The sequence below is a fragment of the Haemorhous mexicanus genome, chromosome 4 (genome assembly GCF_027477595.1).
Source record: "Haemorhous mexicanus isolate bHaeMex1 chromosome 4, bHaeMex1.pri, whole genome shotgun sequence".
NCBI lineage: Eukaryota > Metazoa > Chordata > Aves > Passeriformes > Fringillidae > Haemorhous > Haemorhous mexicanus.
This window is the reverse complement of record NC_082344.1, coordinates 40,859,068-40,882,729: the sequence shown is the minus strand read 5'-3', so window position 1 is coordinate 40,882,729 and position 23,662 is coordinate 40,859,068. Positions and strand designations below refer to the sequence as shown.

The 23,662-nt window shown below is 42.9% G+C and overlaps 2 protein-coding genes across 2 annotated transcripts; one reads left to right on the top strand and one right to left on the bottom strand.

The window, feature by feature from the left end:
- The first annotated feature begins 6,629 nt into the window (after positions 1 to 6,629).
- On the top strand, positions 6,630 to 13,035 carry SCRG1 (stimulator of chondrogenesis 1). Its single transcript, XM_059844543.1, has 3 exons — positions 6,630 to 6,711; positions 11,216 to 11,484; positions 12,963 to 13,035. The coding sequence occupies exons 2-3, from the start codon at positions 11,243 to 11,245 to the stop codon at positions 13,015 to 13,017; spliced, it is 297 nt and encodes a 98-aa protein (XP_059700526.1). The 5' UTR covers positions 6,630 to 6,711; positions 11,216 to 11,242; the 3' UTR covers positions 13,018 to 13,035.
- A 3,318-nt stretch (positions 13,036 to 16,353) lies between these two features.
- On the bottom strand, positions 16,354 to 23,378 carry SAP30 (Sin3A associated protein 30). The gene is made up of 4 exons (XM_059844540.1): positions 22,797 to 23,378; positions 21,406 to 21,528; positions 18,708 to 18,806; positions 16,354 to 16,687 (listed from the first exon to the last, which is right to left on the bottom strand). Exons 1-4 carry the CDS (start codon positions 23,097 to 23,099, stop codon positions 16,565 to 16,567), a joined length of 648 nt encoding a protein of 215 aa, XP_059700523.1. The 5' UTR covers positions 23,100 to 23,378; the 3' UTR covers positions 16,354 to 16,564.
- Between the last annotated feature and the right edge of the window lie 284 nt (positions 23,379 to 23,662).

The following is a 23,662-nucleotide window of genomic DNA, read 5'->3' as shown; positions in this document are numbered from 1 at the left end:
GTGGAGATGCTCCTCCCTTCATTTCCATCCTCTGACAGAGCCATGTCTGCCTGAGAGCCAAAGACCTATCTTTTTAAAATATGTTTCAAAGGGCTGCAGAATGCAGTGTCAGCCAGCAGCAGCAATGCTTGGGTGAAACCTCCCAATTCCTTGTGGGGGCCTTCATTTGGGGTACATACACAGGTGTAATTAACAAGTCTCTGCAGTCCTCATCTCAGGAAATATGAAATACCACAGACAGCTCTATTAACACCAGTGCACTTGCTAGCTACTCTGTATTATCCCCAAAGCTGGTAGCATTTGCTATCAATAGCTGTAGGATTCATAAAGACCTGGAAAAAAAAATAGCTGCAGTTCTGCTCAGGAGCTACAGCCCTTTACAGGTACAAAACCTTTGTAAATCAATTTGAAGGTACCAAGGGACCATGTAATTGAAGCTAAGGGTAATAATTTCTGGGATGAAGGAGGCCAGAGGGACAACTTTACAAAAATAGGGCAAATAGTTAATAACTGTAACTATTACTCTAGGTTAGTTATTAGACAAACAAATCCTTTTCCTGTCAATAAACTTCTAAAATGAGCTCATTATTACCTATGAGCAAATAAAGAGGTTCTGTTGAGATTCAAAGGCAAAAGACCTTTCAGCTTTTATACCCCAAAACTATTCCCTGCAGGTAAAGCAGGTGGAAGAACATCGCTGTGAGATGAACTGTGACTAAGTCTAAGAGTCATTCAGCTTCTATCACAGCATCTGCAGTTTTCAGAAAGATTTTGGCAAAAATCCCTCATCAGAGGCTCCTAAGGAAATGAAATTTTCTATTAATACCTACTGTTCAGAAATTAATGATTACATACACAATCACTTGCCACAACACAGGGAAATTGCTGCTCTTCCAGGGCATCTGGGCTGTGACCTGACAAAAAGCGACAGGGACTGATAGGGAGTTTGCAAACAAAAGATTTGCTTTGTAAAACCACAATCACACAAGCTCACTCAAGATGGTACACTCAGTATGAGTGATTACAGTTCAGAGCCTATGCTGCACTGCTAGTGGATTTTCAGTTGAGTAAAGGGCTGAAATCTCAGAGTAGTGGGGTTGAAAAAGACCTCTGGAGACCATGCAGTCCTGCAAGCAGGGTCAGTGACAGAAGTTTGGTCTTAGCCTGTATTCAGCTGGGGTTTTATATGTCTAAGGAGATCTCCACAGTCTCTGTGGTCACTGTTTTACCTTCCTCACCAATAAAAAAGTTCTTTAGACTTTGAGGAGGAATCCCCTGTGATCAAGCTGGTGTCCATTGTCTTTTGTCCTGTCACTGGGCGCCACTAAAAAAAGTCTGGCTCCTCTTTCTTGCCCAACCCACATCAGGTATTTTTAGATGAAGAGATACACACAAGATCCTTTCTCCAGGCTGAAGACTCCCAGTCCTTCCAGAGACTTTGTACAATAGATGCTCCAGTCCCTTAATAACCTTTTTGGCCCTTCACTGGTTTCACTCCAGCTCATTCACATTCCTCTCACACTAGGTCACTCAGATCTGGACTCAGCATTCCATGTGTGTTTGACCAGTGAAGAGGAGAAGGATCACCACCCCAACGTGCTGACAACACTCCTCCTCATGCAGGCCAGGACACTGTTGGCCTTTTTTTCTGCAAGGGTCCACTGCTGGCTCATCCAGCTTGGTGCCATCCAGGACCCTCAGATGCTACTCTCCAAAGCTGTGCTCCAGCCACAGCCTATTGTAGTGCCTGGGGCCATTCTTCCTCACATACAGGACTTTGTGTTTGCCTTTGTTGAACATCATGGTGTTCCTGACAGCCTATTTCTCCAGGCCCTATAAGTGTCAGCTGCACAGAATCCTCTCTCTCTGCTTCTGATTCTTTTGCCACTTTCCCGAGGTTACGACAGCTCCCTCACTCAGTTTTGGGCTGCCATCTTCCTTCCTGTCCTGTTCCTTTTTAAGGCTGTCCTCCCTAGGCTGGCCAATCTGGGTAAAGATGCTTTTGCCTCACACAGTCACACTTGAAGCCTTTCAGGGCTCAGCTGGCTGTAGAGCTGGGGAGAGAGTCCGAAGGCTGGACAAGCCTCCATGGTGCCACTGCAACACCGCAGAGCTGAGCACGCAGCACGCAGCCTGGTGTCGGGTCACAGCTGCCCTGGGACAGGCACAGCACTCCAAAAGTCAGTGCAGCAACCATCATGGTTTTGGTGGTGGTAATTTAGGAAAACTAAGTCAAATCTTATCATTAAGTTTGCAGGTTTTGGTTTTATTTTCAGTTTTATTTTCTTTACTAGACAGAAACTAGCACAGGTAATAGAGCCAATAACATCCTGAGTCACTAGAGAATCAGAGCAGGCATGGATTTCTAGGTATCACACAAGCAATATCTGTGATGGCTGGGCATAGCTTCTCAATTTAAAATAATTTTTCATAACACATTCAGACTCATTTGCCAGCTTGAGACACCAAACTTTATATATACACACTTAAAACATTGACTCATTTGGCCTGTCTGAAACTAATGGTTCATCACAACAGCAGGTTCTGAGTATACTGCATCCTCTCTGCCTTCAGAGAAAAAACCAGCAACAGCCTGAGCATGCCAACAGGCCATTGATCTGAGGAAATACACTAAAAGATGCCTTTGATTAGCCCAGTACTTTGGGTTTCCTATTTTAACCAAGCCCAGAATGCAACCTGCAGAAAAAAACTGGTAAAAATTGACAGTAAAACCAGTAAGCCAAAAATCAGAGAGAGAGAGAGAGGAAACAAAGGGGTTCTGCAGAAAACAACAGCTGGAAGTAAAGCAGTGCACAAAAACAAAGGCAAGAAATTGAAGAAATGCTGGATGAACAAGAAGTACTGTACAGAACAAACAATCAAGGTGTTCCAGAAAGCTCAGATGAATCCCCCAGGCTAATGCAAGTACAAGGTATAAAGCAAATTATCAGATGCAAAAATTGCTAAGACAATTGTAGGGTATTTAACAGCACTTTTTCTTAAAAAAAAAAAGAAGAAAAAGTCAAGAGAACAAATGAAAAAAATAAAATTGTACAAAATAAAAGCACCAAAACTGCTTCCAAATACTTTTTCTGACTGACATAATAAAATTTAAGTGATGAAAAATGTGACATGAGGGGTATAACGTGAGATATATTTGTTTTACACTTATGTATGTTTGCAAAATGAACACAAGACTTTTATCTGTGCTTAAAAGCCCATTGTGCTGATGTTTCAATTCCAGGTCCCTTACCCACTATGGTCCTGTAAGAAATGATGACAGCAGTTAATATCTTAGCTCTGCTGGCACTGTCATGACTACTGGCATTATGTCTCCAAGGTCTTTATGCATCCCTACAATACTTATATTCCTTTATAATCTTCAAGTACAGTTTTAGACTGCATCATCTGCCAAAATCAGGTTCTGAGGCTCCTTATGGATCTCCTCATATGAGCTCTGTGTATGAAGGAGCCAGTTAACTCAAAGGCAAAGTGGTATCTTTGAAGGAGATTTACTGTGAGTGGAGATGCATCACTATTTCTCACTGTCAGCCTGAAAAGAGCTTAGTGTTGGTATCAAGGATACAAATAAGATGCAAAGTGGTTTTCATTGACAGCAAAAAGCTAAACCTGTGTGGCTGACGTTAAAAATGCAAAGCACATTTAAGAGTGCAGTGAGTACTTAGGAAAAAAAAAGAAAAAAAAAAAAAGAAAAAATTATTTTCCCAGGGCATGTTACACAAATTTAGTCTAGAATAATGCTACATGTCAGAGACAGCCATGCTTTCGCAGCTGAATTTTAATGCTGCCTTTTCTTTCTTCTGTCTCACCCTACCAGGGGCCATTCTCCTTTGAAAACTACTTCTCTCTTACAGATTGCTGCTGCTACCTTGTCACACCCCCTCCTGCCTCCATCTGCCACTGCCTCCTCATGGGCCATCACTTCTCGCTGACTTCAGCCTGGGGAAGAGAAAAAAACCCCAAAGGAGCTCTGCTTTGCATCCTACCTCTAATAATGCCATTGCTCTCCAGACAGAAACAGGGATACGTGTACATCTAAAAGAGTGTGTCTAAGGAAAATGAGTCAAACACAGCTCAGGATTACTCTCTCTACACAGATGAAGGAGGGTGAAAAAGCAAGATTCCCTTATGGTTCTCCTGTAGATCCCAGATGCCATGGTAGGGAACAAAAGGGCTCCTGCAATTTTCAATAGCCCTCTGTCAGAGCTGGCACCCTGCCAGCCTGTGCCAGACACCGGCTGCTGAGCCCACTGGGATGCGGGGCTGGAGCAGAAAGGCCCAAGGAAACCAAAACTGAAGAAAAGGCCACCAGGGCTGGAGGCAAGGAGTGAGACAGAGTCAGAGGAGAAACAGATATTCAGGGCAGTGGGTCAGGGGCAAAGTGGAGAAAAGGAAAGAAGGCAAGATCTGGAAGCACTGCTACGTACTTTCTCCCAATGCAGGCTCCCCAGCCCTTCCATTCATCTCCCATACCTCACTTTTAACTCCTTAAAGGCTTGTTTTACAGCAGTCATAGTGACTTCCATTTGGGTTGCATTTCACTGACAAAATTACACAAAACTTTTGCTTCCTCCAAATCCCACTTTGATTCTCAGTCTCTACTCTGAAACAGCATCACAAGGGAGAAAATTTTGTCTCATTCCTGGAGGTTTTTAGTGACTGAAAACATTGTATATGGAACTATAGAGGAGAGCAAAAAAAAAAAGAAAAATAGCAGGCAAACACCAGCTTTGTTACAACTGTCTTTTCTTTCTCAAAATGCAGCAAGACATCTCCTGAAGAAAACTATCCCTCACATACTCCACTTTATATACAAAACTGTCAGCTCACTGGACTGCTGTCGAGACAAAGCTCTGAAAATGTGTTCTGAACACACATATGTGTGGAAAACACAAGAAAACTTAAAAAAAAAAGCAAGTTAATAATCCTAACACACTTTTATTACACCTTCTGATAAAAACTTCAAATTATTCAGAGCAGAATTTATTTGCAAGTAACTAAAAAGGCATTCAAATCCAGAGCTTCAGCACGCTATGCTCTCTCTCCCTTCTCCAAGTTTTATCCCTGCTTATATATAGCCAGTCCCCTGCTGCCGTGCATGCCCAGCAGGCTCCCAGCCTGCTCCCTGCTCACATGGAGAAGGCTGCCCTGGAACACCGCGTGCTCCCGGAGGCATTAGGATAATCTCATTTAAGGCACGGAACGCTGGGGCCATGCTCGGCACCAGGGAAGAATTTCTGGAGCAAGGCAGAGGGAGCAGCAGGCATTTTGTCACCCTGAAAAGGCAAGGCTGTCCTGTTCTGACAGCCACTGCCTGCAGCTATCTCCTCCCTCCACTTTTAAGTTGCTATGTGCGTGTAACCACAGCGGCCAAAAAGGTCCTTCCTCACCTTTCTAACCAGAACTGGAGGCAGAGGTACAGCCCTGCATCCTGTTCTCTCCATCCCAGGTGCTCCCATCCCACAGAGAGGGGGGAGCACCCTGCTGGATGGGAGCACCATGAGTAGGTAACTCAGTTTCCAAAGGCTTGCTGCTAAATAACTGTGCCATTTACCCGCTCTCTTGGCTGAGGCAGCAGAACATGGGATATGCACTTCTTACAGAGGCACGAGCTCACTTCTGGCATACAATAAATCAAGATGAACATGCACCAAGACATCAAATTGTAAACTGAACCAGCTGAGCTGGGGCACCTTTTCGTACTCCTAACAAATCTCTGTACTGGAAGCAGACCAACAGACAAAGAAAACTGAACTCTTACAACACAGCATCAGAATTAAAACAACACACACAAGAAAAATATAAGAATTGCAGCTCAACAATCATCCTTCTCTATTCCCATTGCAAAACAGGTCCAGAACGACTGCAGTAGAGCAAGAGATAAATTGCAAGAGAAATATGAGGACACATGCTTCGCCCTCAAGACTATTTTCTCATTAGTATATAACATTTCAATTCCATCTAAAATCCTTGTTTTTATGGCACCAGATCATTTGATTAATCTGAAATTAGTTTAAAATAACTTCCTCTGAAATACCCTTGATTAAACATTGTTCAGCAAAGAACTTGATACGTGGCACCATTGAGCATGCTGTACTAGAAATCTGGTTAAAATAATTAAGGGGGTTTTCTATTATGTCAGTTTCAGAAAACTTGAAAGGATCCCAAAGTCAAAAATTAAAGTACTGCATGAGATTGTTGTGTTCTTGTCCACCAGATGCAAAATAAGGCACCTGTATATAAACCATGTTTTTCTGGCTGTGCAACCCCAGAAAACTGCTCCTTCCCCTTTCCCCCAGCCTGCTCACACTCCACACGCAAGACACAGTTATTCCACAGGATCTTTTCTCTTGTTCTGGGTGTTATGCTTTGCTCTTTGAGGAGGCACCTTTGCTTCAGATCCTGGATGAGCTAATTGTTTCCTGCTGGAAGGGATATGTTACATTTTTGCCCCAAGATGAGCCTGGCAGTGACGGAAAGAGGAGGCTCCTGAAGCCCATCCTCTGACCCACTGCTGGAGAACAGTGCTCATCACTCACAGGCAGAAGTCAGCACAAACAAAGGGCTGTTTGTACAGCATCTCCCATCAGCCCTCCCTCCCTCTTCTCACCCCAGCTCTAGCTCTCTCTGGGTACATCTAAAAAGATACAGCTGCCAAGAAAGTGGAAGGGAGTGAACCAGAAGATTAAGGTACGTTTTGCTCCTGCAATTATCCTTGTCTACCTGCTCCTTCTAGTTACAGATTACAGAATTAGAAATACATATGGGAACATGCAGAAGAAGATTTGGGAGAAGCTGTTATCTTGCAGGCGAGAGGTACTATTCAAGACAGTTGCATGGCTGGGATCCAGATCAGAATAATTCCTTTACTATCGTGCTTTTCTTCAAAGCTGGATACTACATATGAACACCTGAAGTCACTAAATATACTAGATTGCCTGCCAGTGCTCAATATAATATGGAGAGAGGTGTCCTCACGATGAATTGCTGTCTTAAAGAAAACTAATTGGGGTTTCATGAGAGCTCAGTTTCTGGAAAGAATCATGGTATTGATGACAATTACAAAGCAGTAATTCACAGAATTCATCCTCAGTGGAATAGCTGCTGTCCTTACAGTGCACCAACTGTTCAAGCAAAATAGATTTGACATTTTTTTTAAACGGAAAAAAATTCTTCACAATATTATCAGTTATGCAGTCCTTGTGTAATGATGTTTTAGTAATGCACTAATAAATCCAACTATCAAGCACTAGCACCTAAATACTAAATACTCCACATTTTACAGGTGGTTGTGAAAGGCAAACTTGACAAATAAATCAACACTAAAATACATTTCATTTTAAATAAGTGAAACAATTTTAATACATATGCTTTTGAAGTGCAACTTGTTAACCTGGCACATGCCACTGGACAAACTGGAAAAGAATATACACCAAAAGTGTACTAATTAATGTATTTCTTGTTTTCGACATTAGGCAACTAGAAATACAGCCTATTTAAGGGGAGAAGAAGGATACATTTAATGAAGGATTGATATTTTTAATGGTTGATAGACCAACCTAAAAATATTTCTGTTTTCCCAACCACGCAGGATCTCTAGAAGTGCCGAAATACACATTTTGTGCCATTTCTCAGTTTTCTCTCTTTCTAACACCTGAGCTCCTACTGATACTGTGTGACCTTTAAAGGACATCACTTCTCATGAACTATGCCCATGCTGCTCTTGGACAAGGAGGCTGAGGCTTGGGGTTTTCTCTTCAGTCTGATTACCTCTGCATCTAGTGGATCCAAAGAGTAGATGGTGCCAAATTGCCTGGCAAGATAATTCAAACACTCTCAGCTGAACAAGCAGAGACAGCACTAATTCCTGACTCATCATGCATATTCCCAAACTAACCATTTTCCTTTAGAAAAAGCTCCAAACTATTTCAAAGCACTTGTATTCCCAGGTGCATTTGGTGTTAAACCTTACTTACACCCTGTCAAAATAATCAAAATAATTAAATGAAAAAGAATTTATGCAAATGCAAGGAGCTCATTTTTGGCATTTTTAGATGGCTTTACTCTTGCTAGAATTTGAAATTATAAAATCTTGATAGAGCAAGCTGGTCAGGCTTAGCATGCCTGGCATTGCTATCTTTTCAGAAGGCTTTATAAAATAAAGGACTGTAAGAGGATTCCTGCTGGCAGTGAATGAGTCTCTGAGCCACGTTAGCAATTGGATTTGTTCATCACATTTTCCTGACTTGTTTTATGAGCAAAGCCTATCTTCTGTGCTATGCAACAGCAGACAAAGCCTTTGACACTCATTTTGAAATAAACATGCACATACTAGCTCTGTTCTTTACCCAGGCAATCAGTGACATTCCAACATCTGTTCAACTGCGCTCAGGAAAAGAAGCTGCAGCACTTTGTCAGACAGAGATGCTGCATCTGAAAGGTCTGCATCGACCCTGTGCAGGGAGCTGATGAAACACTTCAGCTCCTTGGCAATCTTTCATCTGCAAACAGAGACTGCTCTCCCCCAAGACAGAAATACCTGTTTGAAGAAAGGTCTTTTGATAAAAAATTTCTATTTTGTTTTGATCTACAAAAAAAACCCCAAGAGGAACTATTTAAGCAGAAACAAAATTATAATATTTTTTTCTGAATAATAACAATGTTTATCATTGGTAAAATGCATAACTGGTCAGAGGAGCTGTCTATCCATAGCTCTCCAGCATGTTGATTTTGCTAATACTGATTTTGGCAGCCACCCATAGAAACCCTCCTGATGACACACTACAGCAACATCCCATTATTTTTATTAAATGGCAAGTAGTGAGTTACAGAATCACCTTAAAAACTGTAGGTGGTGATTTTTGAATCTAGCAATTTGACAGTGTATAGAGAATGCACCTATTTTCAGGATGAATGTGACTATTTTTCAGGAAGTGAATTCCTACAAATTTTGAGGAGGTAGGCAGCTGTCAACAGAGTCAAATGAGCATTTCAGTTGAACTCCAGTTAGGGAAAGATCACCTGAATTATTAGAAATTTTTAAAAGTTCACCAGACCAAGGAATCATGAATGCCTCATCCTCCAGTAGAAGAGTACAGAATAATCCAACTACAGGAAACAAAGCTGATTTTTTCTTTCATGGAATTTTTCTTCCATTAAATACTTCAATAATTAAGTCAAAGTAGCTGAACAGAAGATTAAATTTTACTCCCTGACACTGGCATTTATCTAGGTATAGAATCAACAATATTTTCTCTTTAAGCATTAGACTTCTCTGAGCAGAACACTCATAAGCAAAGTGTTTATACTCCTACAAAATAAAACCATGAATATAATAATACAGATTCTACACTCAAGTCTAAAAAACACTAGGCAATGTTTACTTAATTTGAGTAGTAGTTTTGAGGTCTAAAACTAATAAAGACAATATGTTATTCAATACTGCACTCTGAGGTAATTAAAAATAGATCCCCAAGGCTCCATTACTAGTAGTTTATAGGAGTCTTCTACTCTAGAGTTCCCATACAAGTTCATGGAAACTAAAAGGAATCATTCAATGAATTTTCCTTCTACAACAGAAGCCAAAAAAAAAAAAAAAAAACCAGAAGAGCTTATTCTCACTTCACTCATGTTCTTTAATATATTCGCCACTTTTTACTGCTTTATTTCGCTACTGATGTTCAAAAAACACCAAGTTTAAATATAAAAATAAATAACCAAAAAGCTTTGAGACGTTGTATTTCATCCCTAATATGAATCTAAATTTCCAGATTTTCTTACATGGCATTTTATTCATTGGCTGAAGACATGGAAGATAAGATAGCTATAGTGGCAAGAAAACTACCCAAGAAAAATGACTAAAAAATACTGTAGATTTAGATATTTAAAATTTTACTGTTTGTTTTTTAAGGGTGATCTCAAGATTTTTACAAAGTAATTCATATTATAGTCACATCTACAGCTGGCATACCTCTTTTTTTTCCTTATCTAGATAATAGCTCTACCATCTTAACTTCACTTTTGATAGTCTTTGATTAGATATTGTCTTACACCTTGATAGTCATTGATTAGATATTGTCTTACACCTCGATATTTTTGGGTTAGTCCATTCTAATCTTCAGCCCCACAATGCAGACCAGGGCTGGCCCACAACGTTGTGTCAGGGCATCAATTCCAGAGTGCCAACAGGAGGAAGGACAGCAAAGTCTTCCTTAAGTCCTACACAAGAAAAATGAATATACAGGGAGAGTGCTGGGCAGAGCTGGTCATTATTTTCATTTTCAGAGCAGAATTCCTGTTTAAATTCAGTTAAGATAACAGACCACTTTGTTTGAGCTTGAGGAAAGGTAGAAAACCACTCTCCTAACACCAATAAAAATTCAACTGAAACATTGTTCAAAAGCCTAATTTAAAGGTGAATGTATGTTAAGGATCCAAAGCTTTGTGGCACGGTCAGACTGTGCAAAGCAGCACAGAACAGCAGAGCTGACATTAAAGAAAACAATGGAAAGCCTAGTGGCCAGCAGGAGAGTTTTGCAAGGGATAATCTATCCCACCTTTTAAAAAGCCAGTTAAACCATGACCTCCAGTAGCAAGACTTGTACTAAAAAAGCCCAGTAAAGAAGATTCTCCCTAAAGCTGCATCATACCAGAGGCCAGGACAGCAGCACTGCAGACAGCTTCGTCTTCCTGGGCTGCTTAGCGCCTCAGTTTCTCACACAGCCCATGACACAGGATTCAATCAGCAAGCAGTTTTTCCACAGCTTGGATGGGGAAGGATACTATTTATTTTGTGTGAGTGACTCTTGTTTTGCCAGGCAAAGTGGCCAGGGAGGCAAGGACACACATCCAGACATTTCCCCCTGGTTTGGTAGCAATCGATACAATCACTTACATCACCAAAAAAACACGGCCAGCTCAAAGCAATTTTCTCAAGGTGAGAGGCCAAAGAAACAACAAAATTGCCAGCATCAGAAGCCTCAATTCACAATGAAAGGATTCCCAAGGCTGTACAGAAAGTAATGAATATCAATTCTGCTGCAATATTATTTACCTCCTAGGAGAGAACACTCTCCAGCACTCAGGCTCAAATGACCGAAACAGCACAGGAAAGAAAAATGCGAGGCAGGAAGCAAATGAGGGAAAGAGCCCTGTTCTGCAGCAACACTGTGTCACATCCCTCGTTTCTCTTTAGCACCCTGCTGTGGGAAGCTTGGCAAACATGAAGATGGTCTGGGCGCTGCTGCTGCTGCTGCTGAGCACCCTCCCGGGTAGCCCCGCGGTGCCTTCCCAGCGCCCTTCCTGCTACAAGAGGCCCCTCAAGGAGCACGGCTGCCACAGCATCCCTGCAGGCTGGGACAGCCTCCGGCACGTCGATGATGCTCTGCCAGATCACTTCTGGGAAGGGAAGGGCTGTGAGGTGATCTGTTACTGCAACTGGAATGAATTGCTCTGCTGCCCAAAGTAAGATCACACTCATTTCACGTAAACTCGTATAGTTCTTCACATCTGCCTGTTTTATTTCCATCATTTTACAGTTTCCAGACATGGAATAAGCGATCATTTTAAAGCAATTCCTCACTTCAGATGGTTTGAAATGATACCAAGATATAGCCAATTTTCTGTAACTATCAGTTTTGAGGATTTGTTTTTCAGGGTCTTACCTAGTAAACCTCCCTGTCCTATTAACAGGGACTTCAGCATCTGAATTACCCAACTTTTGACTCCTCTGTTTGATCCAAACTAAGAATAACTACATAAAACACTTATTCTGACCATTTTACAATGAAGAAGTTTTCACGACCACAGAAAAACTCCATTTCACTCCTGTTCCATGGAAGAGAACTGTATTGCTATTCTAAAGTGCCTGAACATATTTCAGTTGAACAAGTAATTCTGTAAAAATAGCTGTTAAAAGCAGAAAAATCAAAGGAGGAGCACAGGGGTTCACATATACTTGTATAAAGCAAAGCAAAGATTGAGCCCAAGAACACCAACACCTCCCTGGGTTCCTTGCACTGCTGACAAAGTTGAACAGTGAAGTTCTCACTGAGCTTTGGTTTTTGTTGTTGTTACATAGAAAGAACATAACTGAGTTAAATAAACACCATCAGCCCATACTGGTTTTAGGTAATAAAATGTATTAAGAAGTATTATTTCATTCAGCTCTTCAGCAACATCTTCAGTAAATTTGGATTAGAAATATCAACAGTTCAAAACTTACTAATACTTCAGAGGCACCAAAATGTGATGCCATTATTTAGGCAAGCAAAAGGCTTTTTTTATATATATGTGCTCCTCTTAACACTCATTTCTCGTCCCCTAAAATCCAATAAAGGCAACTTTTCAGCACTCCTGTAGGGGACCCAAGTTGAACCAAGTGGGAAAGACTTCTAAAGCTAAAAATCTCACATTCAAACTGAGAGTAGGGTTTAAGTAAGATTTTAATCTTTCCCTGGGTCTCTAGCTTCAACCTTTGAGCAGCATAGTAAAGCCTCTTCCTTTGGTACAAATTTGGAAGAAAATACTCCTTCCATCATCCTGAGGTACACAAGACCTGCTTTGCATCTGCATCTGCATCTCGGGACAAACTGCACTAGAACAGTATGTGTGCACATGCCAAGTCCTTTATTTTGATAATATAACCTATTTGGTAAGTTTATTTTCTCAAAGTTAAAATGCCAGGGTGGAGTTCTGCAACGCGGTCAGGCAGTGAAGGTTTGGCCATTGCTCCCATAGCAGGCTGGTAGAGGTAGAAATGCAGTATCTTCATCCAGATCTGCAGTTGCATTTGTTTTGCTGGAAGGACATCCCACAAACACAGAAATCCCACATACATCATCATACATGCAAAAAAATATCCACAGTGGGAAATGCATGTCATATTAAAGCTCTAACAAACCAATGATCTAATTGTTTAAACATGTGATCCTATCTTTCAGGGATATTTTCTTTGGACCAAAGATATCTTTTGTGATCCCCTGCAACAGTCAATGATCCAAGTCTGCAAGTGAAGATAACAGACATCATGTAATAATGTTTTCAAGGGTAAAACAAAACTACCACCAACAAAAAAAAACTTCCTTTCTAATCACAAGCCACTGCCTCACTTTACACTGTAAAAAGAATTTTCTTTCTATACCTTTATGGAATATCAAATACCTATGAAGTTTTCTTCTCAAATCTGGTAGCTGACCTAATTTCCATAAAGCCATTTCCATGGTTTAACAGACTGTACAAGCTCTTAATGTGTCCTAATATTGCATACCCCAGCAAAAAGCATAACTCTTCTTACTCAGCACAATATCCTTAGATAGTCTGGAAGAAGAAACTTCAAGCCTAAGCCTTCATGTTGTTAGGAACATAACTCTCAGAGCAACTTATGGCAGTGCAGCTTCCTATTCCATTATTGCCATCACACTTTTAATGTCACTTTAAGCTGAAGCCACTCAATCCCTGGCACTTCTGAAGAAAAGCTCCCATGTTCTGTTTAGGCATCTTAAAATACATGTACATACAAAAGGACTGTATCTCCACATTTGAAAGTATTTCACTGGAATAAATAGTAAAAATTGGCATTAACAGTACTAAAGCACACTTGGGTCTTATGTCTAACTGGTCACCTGCCTTGACTATGCAATCTCTAAACCCTTATATTGCTTAATCTTAGCAGTGAGCATTTAAAAATATTAGAACAACAGATTTTTTATTCAAGCTCTGTTTGAAATACAGTACTCCAAAGTAAGATAAAATGCTGGCTTTTTTAGGCTAGCCCCATAAGGCAATAGCTACAGAAAACATAGAGATAATTATCTTAATATTTAAGTGGTATTGTGATCTATGAGATAGATACAGAGACATAAATTTTGACCATTTTTCTGTTACATGGCAATCTGTATTGGCAGGTGTTTTCAGGTGACCACATAATTTTAAGCAGAGTCACCTGAACAAGCCAGGCTTACAGGCAGCAAGCCTGACTTGCTGTTTTACACATATAAACTCTTTAGCTTTCAAGCCAGCCACATGGAGAGTGTGAAGGAACTGTGCAGTCCTATCTACTCAAAAAAATGCACTGTTCACCTAATAATCTTACACATTGGCCCAAACTGCTACCACCAGTTTACCATGCTTACTTCCTGTGTCAGTATGAAATATCACCATGACTGTTCTTCTTCTTGTTAGCAAACAAGGGTTGGATACTGGGTGAGGGGGTGATTTATACACAGCCAATAATAAATGTTTCAAGTAAATCTGTGTGTACTATTTTTGCCCTACTGATTGTTCAACAGTTTGTGTCACCAGACTTTTTAAGCCTTGCTTGTATAATTATTCAAGCAGAATAATTTGGGCTTCCTATCAAATAATCAACTGATAGTAAAATAAACCCCATAACTCTGGCAACCCAGTGAAAATATCCAAAGTCAGTGCTCTGCAAAAAAAAAAAAAAAAACTATGGTATGTGCTCTTGTGTAAAGTCCTCTACAAGATTCTAGGGTAGGTAAACTTCTGTTGTGTATGCCATTTAGTTTCTACAAGAATCACATTGCATATGGCTGGCATTTACAGCTTTGCAAAACAGCTGCAGCAAAAAAAAAGTTAAGGCAGATACAAGGCTGGGTACTAAAGTTCGTGGCTTTCAGTTAAATTTCTTCCAAGACTCCTGGAAAATCCACAATCCACAACTTGGCCACTATCCACATGCAGCAAGATAGGGTCACTTAAGTTACTACTTTAAAACTGGCTTTCCATAGAAGCTTGCTTTTGTTTCTTTCCCCACTCTCCTCCCCTCACATAACTTCATCTACAGGTCCTGCCAGGCCTAGGTGAGAACATTCAACCCTGTCATGCACTCAGAAAAAAACTCTTTATCCTTTGGATGTCCTATCCATCACTAGGTTCCCTGGCTTTTTATGCAATTTGCACTTTGAAGGTAAGAAGCTTGAATGTGTTCAAAGGACATTTAGTAAACAAATTGACAATCCCTGTAGTGAAATGGCCATGAAAACATATCTTCAAAGGAGCACCAATTTTAGCTGTCACTAGCTAGGTATCACTGTCTTGAACTTTGGCCAGCACTGCAGAACTGTATTGTGGAAATAGATAAAGCAGTACAAGTGAAAGAAATCATACCACTGGGAGATATTGGGAAAGCAGCCAGTTTGAGGTTAGGGTTTATCATCATCCAGTTCTAGGCAGGCATCACAGGTCAAAAAAAGCAAAGTGAAGCATCTTAGTTGGAGTGATGCCAGCAGAGCAGTAATTTTTGAAAAAACTCAAACGATTAACATCAAGCAGATTAGATCACAGACATACTGCTTTCTTATTTTTCCCAAATTAAGGAAAAGCTTAAACATCTGATAAGGTTGGGAGTTGCAATGCATGCTAACTGAAGAAGCTGATGCCACATCCTCCTCACCTTTAGGATAAAAACTATTTTCCCTCAGCTGTTTATTCATCCTACGTGCACAGCTTTAAGCTGAAAGAAATCATTTTCCATACACCACAGGCTGGCACAATAGCTGCAATACAAGAAGTCATTCATAATGCCATCTTCAACATCAGAGTTTTCTAAGACAATCAATTAAAAGCCCAAGTATTGCTGGATATTATTCTCCATAAGCTACCATGAGTTTTGGCTTTATTGAGAGGGGGTTATTCCTTTTAAACAGGCCTGAGCTAATCCATGCAATGAAAAAGAAGCAGTGTGCCTGTTAGAAGAGGCTGTATTGACCTCACACAGGCTCAACTCCCATTCTCCAATTAAGTTCTTAGCAGCAGTCCGTGCAGACAAATGGAGAAGTCAGCAGGTAAAGGATTTCTTACTGAGTCAAAGGATTTCTCAGCACAGTAAGCTGCAGCAGTCTCTTCATCTGTACTTACAGCTTTGAAATTCTAGAGCTGCACTTCTTTCCATTTTAATATAGGAGCAGGAAGGCCTCAGCGCTTGGAAGCACATATCTCAGCAATGACACAGTGAATAAACAAATCAGAGAATCCTCCAATACTTGTTTCCAAATGGGAAAAAAAGTGCTAGTCAGCCATTTCTGCCCAGCTAAGAACAGAACTGGCACTTAAAGCCTTTTACCTTAGGAAAAAGAACTTATTGCCAAGTCTGCTACAGCTTTTTCTTTTAAATGCATTGCATCATAAGCACTTGAGGTACACTTATAAATATATCCTTGGCACGTTTCAATTGAAAAATATTTTAATATTATTACATAGTTCATTAAAGCTTAACTATTAGGTACAAGTATCATAGAATCACAGAATATGCTGAGCTGGATGGGACCTGTCAGGATCGAGTCCAACTCATTAAAATTACAGACACACCCATTTGAGCAACAATATCAGTGATATTTATTTAAAATAATTTTGCTGAGGAAATTTGTTTCATAAGAGATGGTTTTCAAACAAATCAGCAAGGTTATGAAAAATAAAACAGAAAACTCTCTCAGGAGAAAAAGTTACAAAGAAAGCTTTTGCATATCAACAAAACCTCAGTCTTTTCATTTGCAGCCTGAGTCTCAGTCCCAACCTTTTCTGCCTAATGAATCCCACTATCCATCTTTAGATCTGGTTTGTTCTTGTCATTCTTCACTGAGTAGATGAAGTATGTTAAGGTGTCCTTTTCATTCACTGGAATTGTCCTAAAGTGGCAGCCAATTATCTATAAAGGAAGAATGCAAGGAAATTAAATAATCACTCTTACATGCAAAACTTGAAGATTCATATTTAAATGCACTATATTCAAGTTTAAAAGATTGATTAAGAAGCTTACAAAAAAGGAAATTTTGCCTCTCTTCAGAAGTCTTCAGTAGTCATAAGAAGGTAAACAGGAACTATTTTACTGATAACTGTGAACTAAATGTAGCAGACTGTACCTCTAATTTCCAAAGTAAAAAGTTGAGAATTTTTTCAGGGAATAAACCCCTCAAAGCCATCAGAACAATCATGGGACTAGCATTACATTTGTCTGGTTAGAGCTTGAATATAACAGGTAATGACTACAGAATATCAACAGTGACAGCACAATTATGAGAGGCTACTGCTCTCCACTCAACTTTGGAGGTGATGTCTGCATCAAATCACATACAGAAACATTTAACACAACACAAGAATTACCAGAAAATGATAACTGAACGTTCAGCTCTTCAAAACAAAGCTATTAATAAAAATTCACCATGCTGTAACCATTGAAATATAACAATCCGTAAGCAGTTCTTGAATCACTTGTCATTTCAGCAGTCCTTCTCTTCATCAAAATGAACATTAAAAGAAAGTTGCAAAATATTGTAACTGAATCTGTTCTCTGGCACTTTGCCAAACTGGTAGATTAAAAGGACGAAGTGAAAAACATGGGACTGCTCACTTAAGCACCACAGGATATGTGTGGGATAAATGGATAAATGTTCAGCCTAACTAAAAAGTTAAGAAACTTTCTAAACTCTACCCCAAAAGCACTGACAGAGAAGCAGCTTGACAGAGTAATTTGAAGTGAACTTTCAGTAATAGCTAGAGCAGTGTCTATGGCATGTTAGGGCAGATTACAAGGAATCAAATGTACTGTGTATTAAGGAAGCCCTGTGGCTATGGCTCACAAATACCTGCAGGTCAGTCAAACCAAGCATGTGGCAGAAAGCTTTGCCCATGGACACCATGCAGCATTGGAATAACCTAGTGCAGGTATCATATGAGATGTACCTAAAGCAGACCCTGTGAAACACCAGTTGTGCAGAACAAAAACTGCCTGTGCTTTTTCAATTCACAGTCCTTCTAATTCAAGAGCTAACCTAGATATAAGAAAATGGAAGACTGATTTTGCATTCTTACACTTAGTGGTAGCAGGACTATTCCTTTACAGTTTACCCACACCTTTAAGAGCCTTGCTTTTAATCCACACAGATTAAGGAGAAATGAAAACAGTGTCTGCACCTAAATACAGCTGAATGTATCACTGCACAAAAGTGAAAAATCAGTAGCTATACCTTTCTGTTAATATCACCAGCTCTTCCACTTACTTACATCAATATGCTGTGACTGCACCTTTGCAGCACTAAAGAATTCCTTTCAAGCTGCACTCATGCGAAGCAAAGATGCTAACATACAGCTGTACTGACATGCAGCTTCAGCACTTTTGGAAACAGTAAATTCCATATAATTCCAGTTTTCTGACAACAGATTCCAGTGGTTTTAAAATAATTAATTATCCATAGAAGCATGTTTTTTCAGGTTTCTGTACTTTACATACACAGAAACCTACGTTTGCAGTAACTAGCTTTTTAAAGCAAAGTCTGAACCTCACCAGAACTTCACTGACAGCTGTCAGTTTCTAGCTCTTTTCAGCAGGACATTTCAGGTGAAGCTGTGATTGATGCACAGACAGAATAAATCCCTAATTCTACGACATTCAGGGACACGAAGATCATCTTACTGCTCCAGCTCTACGCTGTGCTTACAAGCAGCACACACTCCTTTTGGAAGTTAAGAGTCCCTCCTCTGGAAAGAGCTTTTACTTTTGATTTACTTGGCTCAGGAGATGCAGCCAATGAAGGAAGCTAGATAAGCAGCTCCCTTTTGTTCTCCTAAAATCCAGATTATATAGGCACTTTATGCAAGGATCACAGTGTATAGAAACCCACATGCCACAGCAAGTTGCATTTTCTATTATGGGAAACACTCATACATACTTCAACAAGCTGTGCTTTGTTAAGTCCCGGTCTGGTCTGTAGCTTGAAGTGTCTTTTGTACCTTCGAAGTGTGTTTACTTGTAACTGATATAAATCAACCTAGAAGAAAAGAGGGGGAAGGGGAAGAAAACAATCTAATATAACTGAAAAAAATTCAGTCATTAATAGTTCTCCTCGCAAAAACATTTTGGAAACTCACAGATACGCAAGTGTAAACAGTCAGCTCAGCAGATGTCATTTTGACAAAAAACAAACCTTCCAACAGAAAGGAAAATAGCCCAGCTCAGTTTAAGAGTGTTTTGTTGTTACTGAGCATGCCTCTACCTTCCCTTTAGCTGGGGACATTATTTTGAATTCACTATTGTACTTGCATCCATTCTGGATTTTTTGTTTGCTTCCCAGTTCCAGCACGATAACACAAGCCCAATAGCAACTTTTATATGACATCTATAAAGATGCTGATCCAAAGGAGGCCCCTATATTGTAATTTCAGCCATTAAATCTAATGTAGATTACATACAAGACACCATGCACCATGAAAGACATCTGCACCATGAAAGAGCACACACTAAAATCAGGACAGAGTCTAGAGCACAAGCATTCTTGGCTTGAGGTGAGAAAAGAAAAGAGCAGCTCTTGCTCTCCAAATGTATCCCTGTTACACAAGCAACATGCAGGAGTTATGTGCATGGGCATAAACGTCCAAAATTCTTTCTCAATGTCATTCAACAGTGGAGAGAATTACACCAAGTCCTCTCAGGGATACAAATACACAGCCTTAATCCAGTACTCTGTCAGTTTTGAATCCTATGTACTCTGATCAGTCACTTCTCCCAGCAACAGCTTACCCTTCCCATCCTCCCTGACAACCTAAGAGAGCTTAATCAGATGACTGAGTGGGAGAGCAAGCTCAGAAAGCAGGCTGAATGAGAAATTCTGTTAGGGCAGTTGCAATTACGATAGTATTCTCCAAATTCACTGCATTAAAGATTGATGAAGGCATTCACTTTTGCTTTAAATTCATTTATCAGCCTCACTGCAGAACACTTAAACAGCAGTGCTACCCCACACTTGGCAACCTGGCCAGACCTGAAGTGAGGCCACCTTGCATGATAAAGGATGGTATCCTTTGGTGTTTCTAAAGTTTACATGGCATTAAATTACACTTCCTAAGCCACAGTGGGGAAGCCACCCTTGCAGCATCATACAAAGGAAGAACAGCAGCTTTTCACCAAGCCCCAGAAGCTACCAGTACTGCAGGAGTTTCTTTTCCTCCTGTAGGAATCGTTTCCAACCAGTAAAGATGGTCATGACTGAGATGGAGCAGCAGTGCCTTACAACTCTTCAGAAGAATGGCACCTTTTTCCTTAGCAAACTGGGTAATAATTGAAAATAAAGGTGGTCAAGGGCAAACAACGATGTAAGGCATACAGGAATTACAAGGAATGAACATACTGCCCTTGCCCAAACAGCCAGCTGACACTCTTCAAAAACAGTTCCCAGTTTTCTTTTTTGTAATACTACTGTTAAGGGGAAAAAAAAGGCTTGTTTTCTTGTTCTGGAGATATCCATCAGTTGTGATGTGTTTTATAATCCTGGCATAAGAAAACAAAACAGGCTTCCAGGAGAGCTGCAATTACACAGTGTCAGAGAGCTACCTGAAGTCACTCACAGCACTAGCTTTAGACAGAACTTTCCAAGAAACAATCTCAGATATTTAACAGACAGACAACACCACCCAGCATCAAGCTACTTGCAATCTCCTAAAATCCTCTTATCCAGAGCTTTCAGACTGGAGCCTCTGGAGCCTAAAGGCACAGATTCCTGCACAAAGGTTCTGCTTACTTGCTGTTATCTGCAGATGCTGACCATAAGGATGCCATTAAATTAACACTTACAGAGCAATTTCTGAAGAATGTTTTAACAATCCCTCTCAGAAGGGACCATGTAGGCATAACAGCCTCTGCTCAAAATTAACACACTGTGGAGCACCTGCTAAGCAACGTTGTAGCAAAAATAACCCAGAGCATGTGTAAGAAAAAGAAAGCCTTATGTTCAAGACCAACCCATTACACCAAGAAAAAAGTTGAACACTTTGGTTCCCTTATTTTAATGGGTCAGATTTCACTGATGTGCAGTGGAGAAAACAGGCTGAAAAGACACGGTTATTTGTCTACTCCACTCCTTCATAGCAGAGCTCCACAAATGGCTCTTCCCCCTACAGTGGGGCAGAAACAAAGCAACCATCATTAAACTCTCAGTCTTTAAAGTGACTAGGGCAATGGAGTAATTGCCAAGAACCATCTGCAATACATTTAGCACAACAGGGACAGGACAGAGAAGCATTTATATCCCGAGCACTATGTGCAACTCCCTTCAGGTTGTCAGCTCCTGCAAAACATAAGAGATCGATGCTATGTGCTAAGGAGGAGGAAGCTGAAAACAGTAGATTTCTGAGAGAACCATCAGACACTTAAAAATAGAGACTCTTGTTCATTGTACTCTGCACCATTTACTCAGAAAACATGCCACAAAATTCAGTTAAATTCTGTTATATTAAGAACAGTGCGAATCAAGAATCTTCCCTTTCCCACATGTAAGGTAAGCTGTAAAAGTGGGAGAGTGGTGTTGGTGCAGACTCGGTGTCATTAAGAAGCTCAACACAGTAACTCGAAGAAACCCGAAACTGTTTAGCTACCTCTGGAGTGTCGATGTCTTGCACTGGTGAGTCACCGTCATCATCGCTGCCTTTCCTCTTTCTTCTATTTCTCACACTCTGAATTAAATTTTTGTGGAAGTCACAAATGTACAGATGTCTTGCCTAGAAGAATAAAACGGCATCTTTCAATCAAACCCACGTAGTGTATCTCCCAGACTAGAGTGCACGTAGATAGACAACCCTTAAGCACTCACAGCCACATTAACTGGGTTGAGGAAGCTTTTCTACCGGCTTCTTCTAAATGGAGAGTGCGCTGCGCTGCAGCTCCCCGCCACCGGCTGGGCCCCGAGCTCGCTGAAATGCAGCAATCGGCCGATGCAGCAGTGCCAGGCTGTGGAGCTACGCAGCACAGCCCTCCCTCCGGCCGCACATCGCACCGCGGGGGCCGGGCAGCACGCAAACAAAAAACAAGCTTTCATTTCAGCTTTCTCTGCAGGGCTGAGAGACGGTTCTCATTTCCCCAGCTATATCCTCCCCTCCTTGTTTTACTTCCGCTACCCGGCGTGGTCACGCAACACACTTATTTTTACTTTCTTTCTTTTTAACAAGTTTCCCTTTCGTGGGGATCTGTACGCTTTGGGAGATCTGGGCGCGTACCAGCCCGGAATCCCCAAGCCCGCGTGTTTTCAGGGCAAATGAGAGCACGGGGCAGCGTTAGGGACGGGCTGCACAGCCGGGCCGGGGTCTCTCGGGGCGCACGCAGAATCGGCCCGGGCGCGGGGCGCTCTCGCCGGCCGCCCCGCGCTGTAGCCCGCCTTGCCCTCCGCGGCACCCGGCGAGGGCGGGCGCTCTCCCGGCTCCCGGGCAACCCGGCCCGCGGGAAGGCGGCCGGCCCCCGCCCTGCCCGGCCGAGCCGAGCCGCGCAGCGCGGGGTCCGATGGCTGCCGAGCGGAAGATAAAGCGGCACGGGAGACGTGCGGCGCTGCAACACGAGGCGGGGCGGCGAGCGCGGCCCTCGCCAACAACACAGACAAACTAGCGCGCCGGGAGCCATGCAGGCTGCGCTCCGCTCCGGCGAGCAGCGGCGCTTCCCGGCCACGCTAACCCCCGCTCCGGCTACAGGGGGGCACACGCCGTCGATGCCCAGGCTCTTGGGGCTGGAGGGGACCCCAGGAGCAGGCAGGAAAGGCGGGCGCTGCCCCCCTCCCGGAGGGACTTTCAGCCAGCGTTCCTGCCAAACTCGGCCGTGCTACGGAAAAGAGGTGGGAAGGGGGAGCGAACACTTCCCCGCCGCCAAACACCCCTCATTCCCTACTAAACTTGATTAAAATCCCCCCAGCCAACTAAGACACAGATACAGCGACCTATCGGCCGCTTTTGTCCGCGCGCACCGCCGGCTGCCCTGGCGCGTCCTCCCCTCGCGGACTTACGCTCTTGTCCAGCTCGATCTTCACCTTCTTCTGCGAAATGCTCTTCTGGATGCGCTTGCTGAAGCTGGCGTTGCCGGCGGCGCGACCGCATCGCTCCCCCTCCTCCCGCAGGCAGCACAGCTGCCCGGCCCCGGGGCCGCCCGCGCACCCGCCGCCCGCCGAGCCCGCGGCGGCGGCCGGACCTAGCCCCGGCGGAGCTGGCGGCGGCGGCACCTCCACGGCGGAGCCCGCATTGCCCACCACCACCGCGGCGGCGGGGTCTGCCCCGCGCTGGGTCACCTCCTCTGGGGCGAAGCCGTTCATACCCGGCGCCACCGCCGCGGTCGGCGGGATCCCGCCCCGGACCAAACTTCCCCGGCGAGGCGCCTCGGCCCGGCGGGGGGCTCCCCGCTCACTGCCTGCCTCCCTTCAGCGGCGGCGCCGGGGCGCAAGTCCGCCCTGGAGGGCGGTCAGCCCACGCGTCGCGGGAAGGACTCTCCCCGCAAGCAGCCGCCGACCGAGCCCCGCGACTACCGGAGCGGCGGCGGCAGAGCCCCGCGGGCCGCCCCACTTCCTCCTTCCCCCCCTGTCATGTGGAGACTCTTCAGCTGTTTCCTATGTAACAACAGCAACCTGCCCTGCCGCCCCGCCCCGCCCCGCCCGCCGCGCATGCCGGCTGCCGCGCGCGGCCCCACGGGAAGCGCAGTTCCTGCCCCGGCCGGCGCGGCCGCAGCGCCCGGGGCACCGCGCGGCGGCGGGAGCGCGGCCCAGGCACCGCCGGGGGGAGGACACGCTGCGGCAGCCGCTTCTTTTTCCCGTGTCGCGCTCCGCTCCCTTTCCCTCCCGTCTGGAGGCTGGGCTCGCTGCAAAGCCCCCGAAACCTCTCT

Bases quoted from the DNA above. Each gene is read 5' to 3' on its own strand.
- SCRG1 (XM_059844543.1), top strand. From the start codon at position 11,243: ATGAAGATGGTCTGGGCGCTGCTGCTGCTGCTGCTGAGCACCCTCCCG. The intron at 11,485-12,962 runs GTAAGATCACAC...CCTATCTTTCAG, and splicing joins GAATTGCTCTGCTGCCCAAA to GGATATTTTCTTTGGACCAA.
- SAP30 (XM_059844540.1), bottom strand. From the start codon at position 23,099: ATGAACGGCTTCGCCCCAGAGGAGGTGACCCAGCGCGGGGCAGACCCC. The intron at 21,529-22,796 runs GTAAGTCCGCGA...TTATTCTTCTAG, and splicing joins AGATCGAGCTGGACAAGAGC to GCAAGACATCTGTACATTTG. The intron at 18,807-21,405 runs GTAGCTAAACAG...CTTTTCTTCTAG, and splicing joins AAGACATCGACACTCCAGAG to GTTGATTTATATCAGTTACA.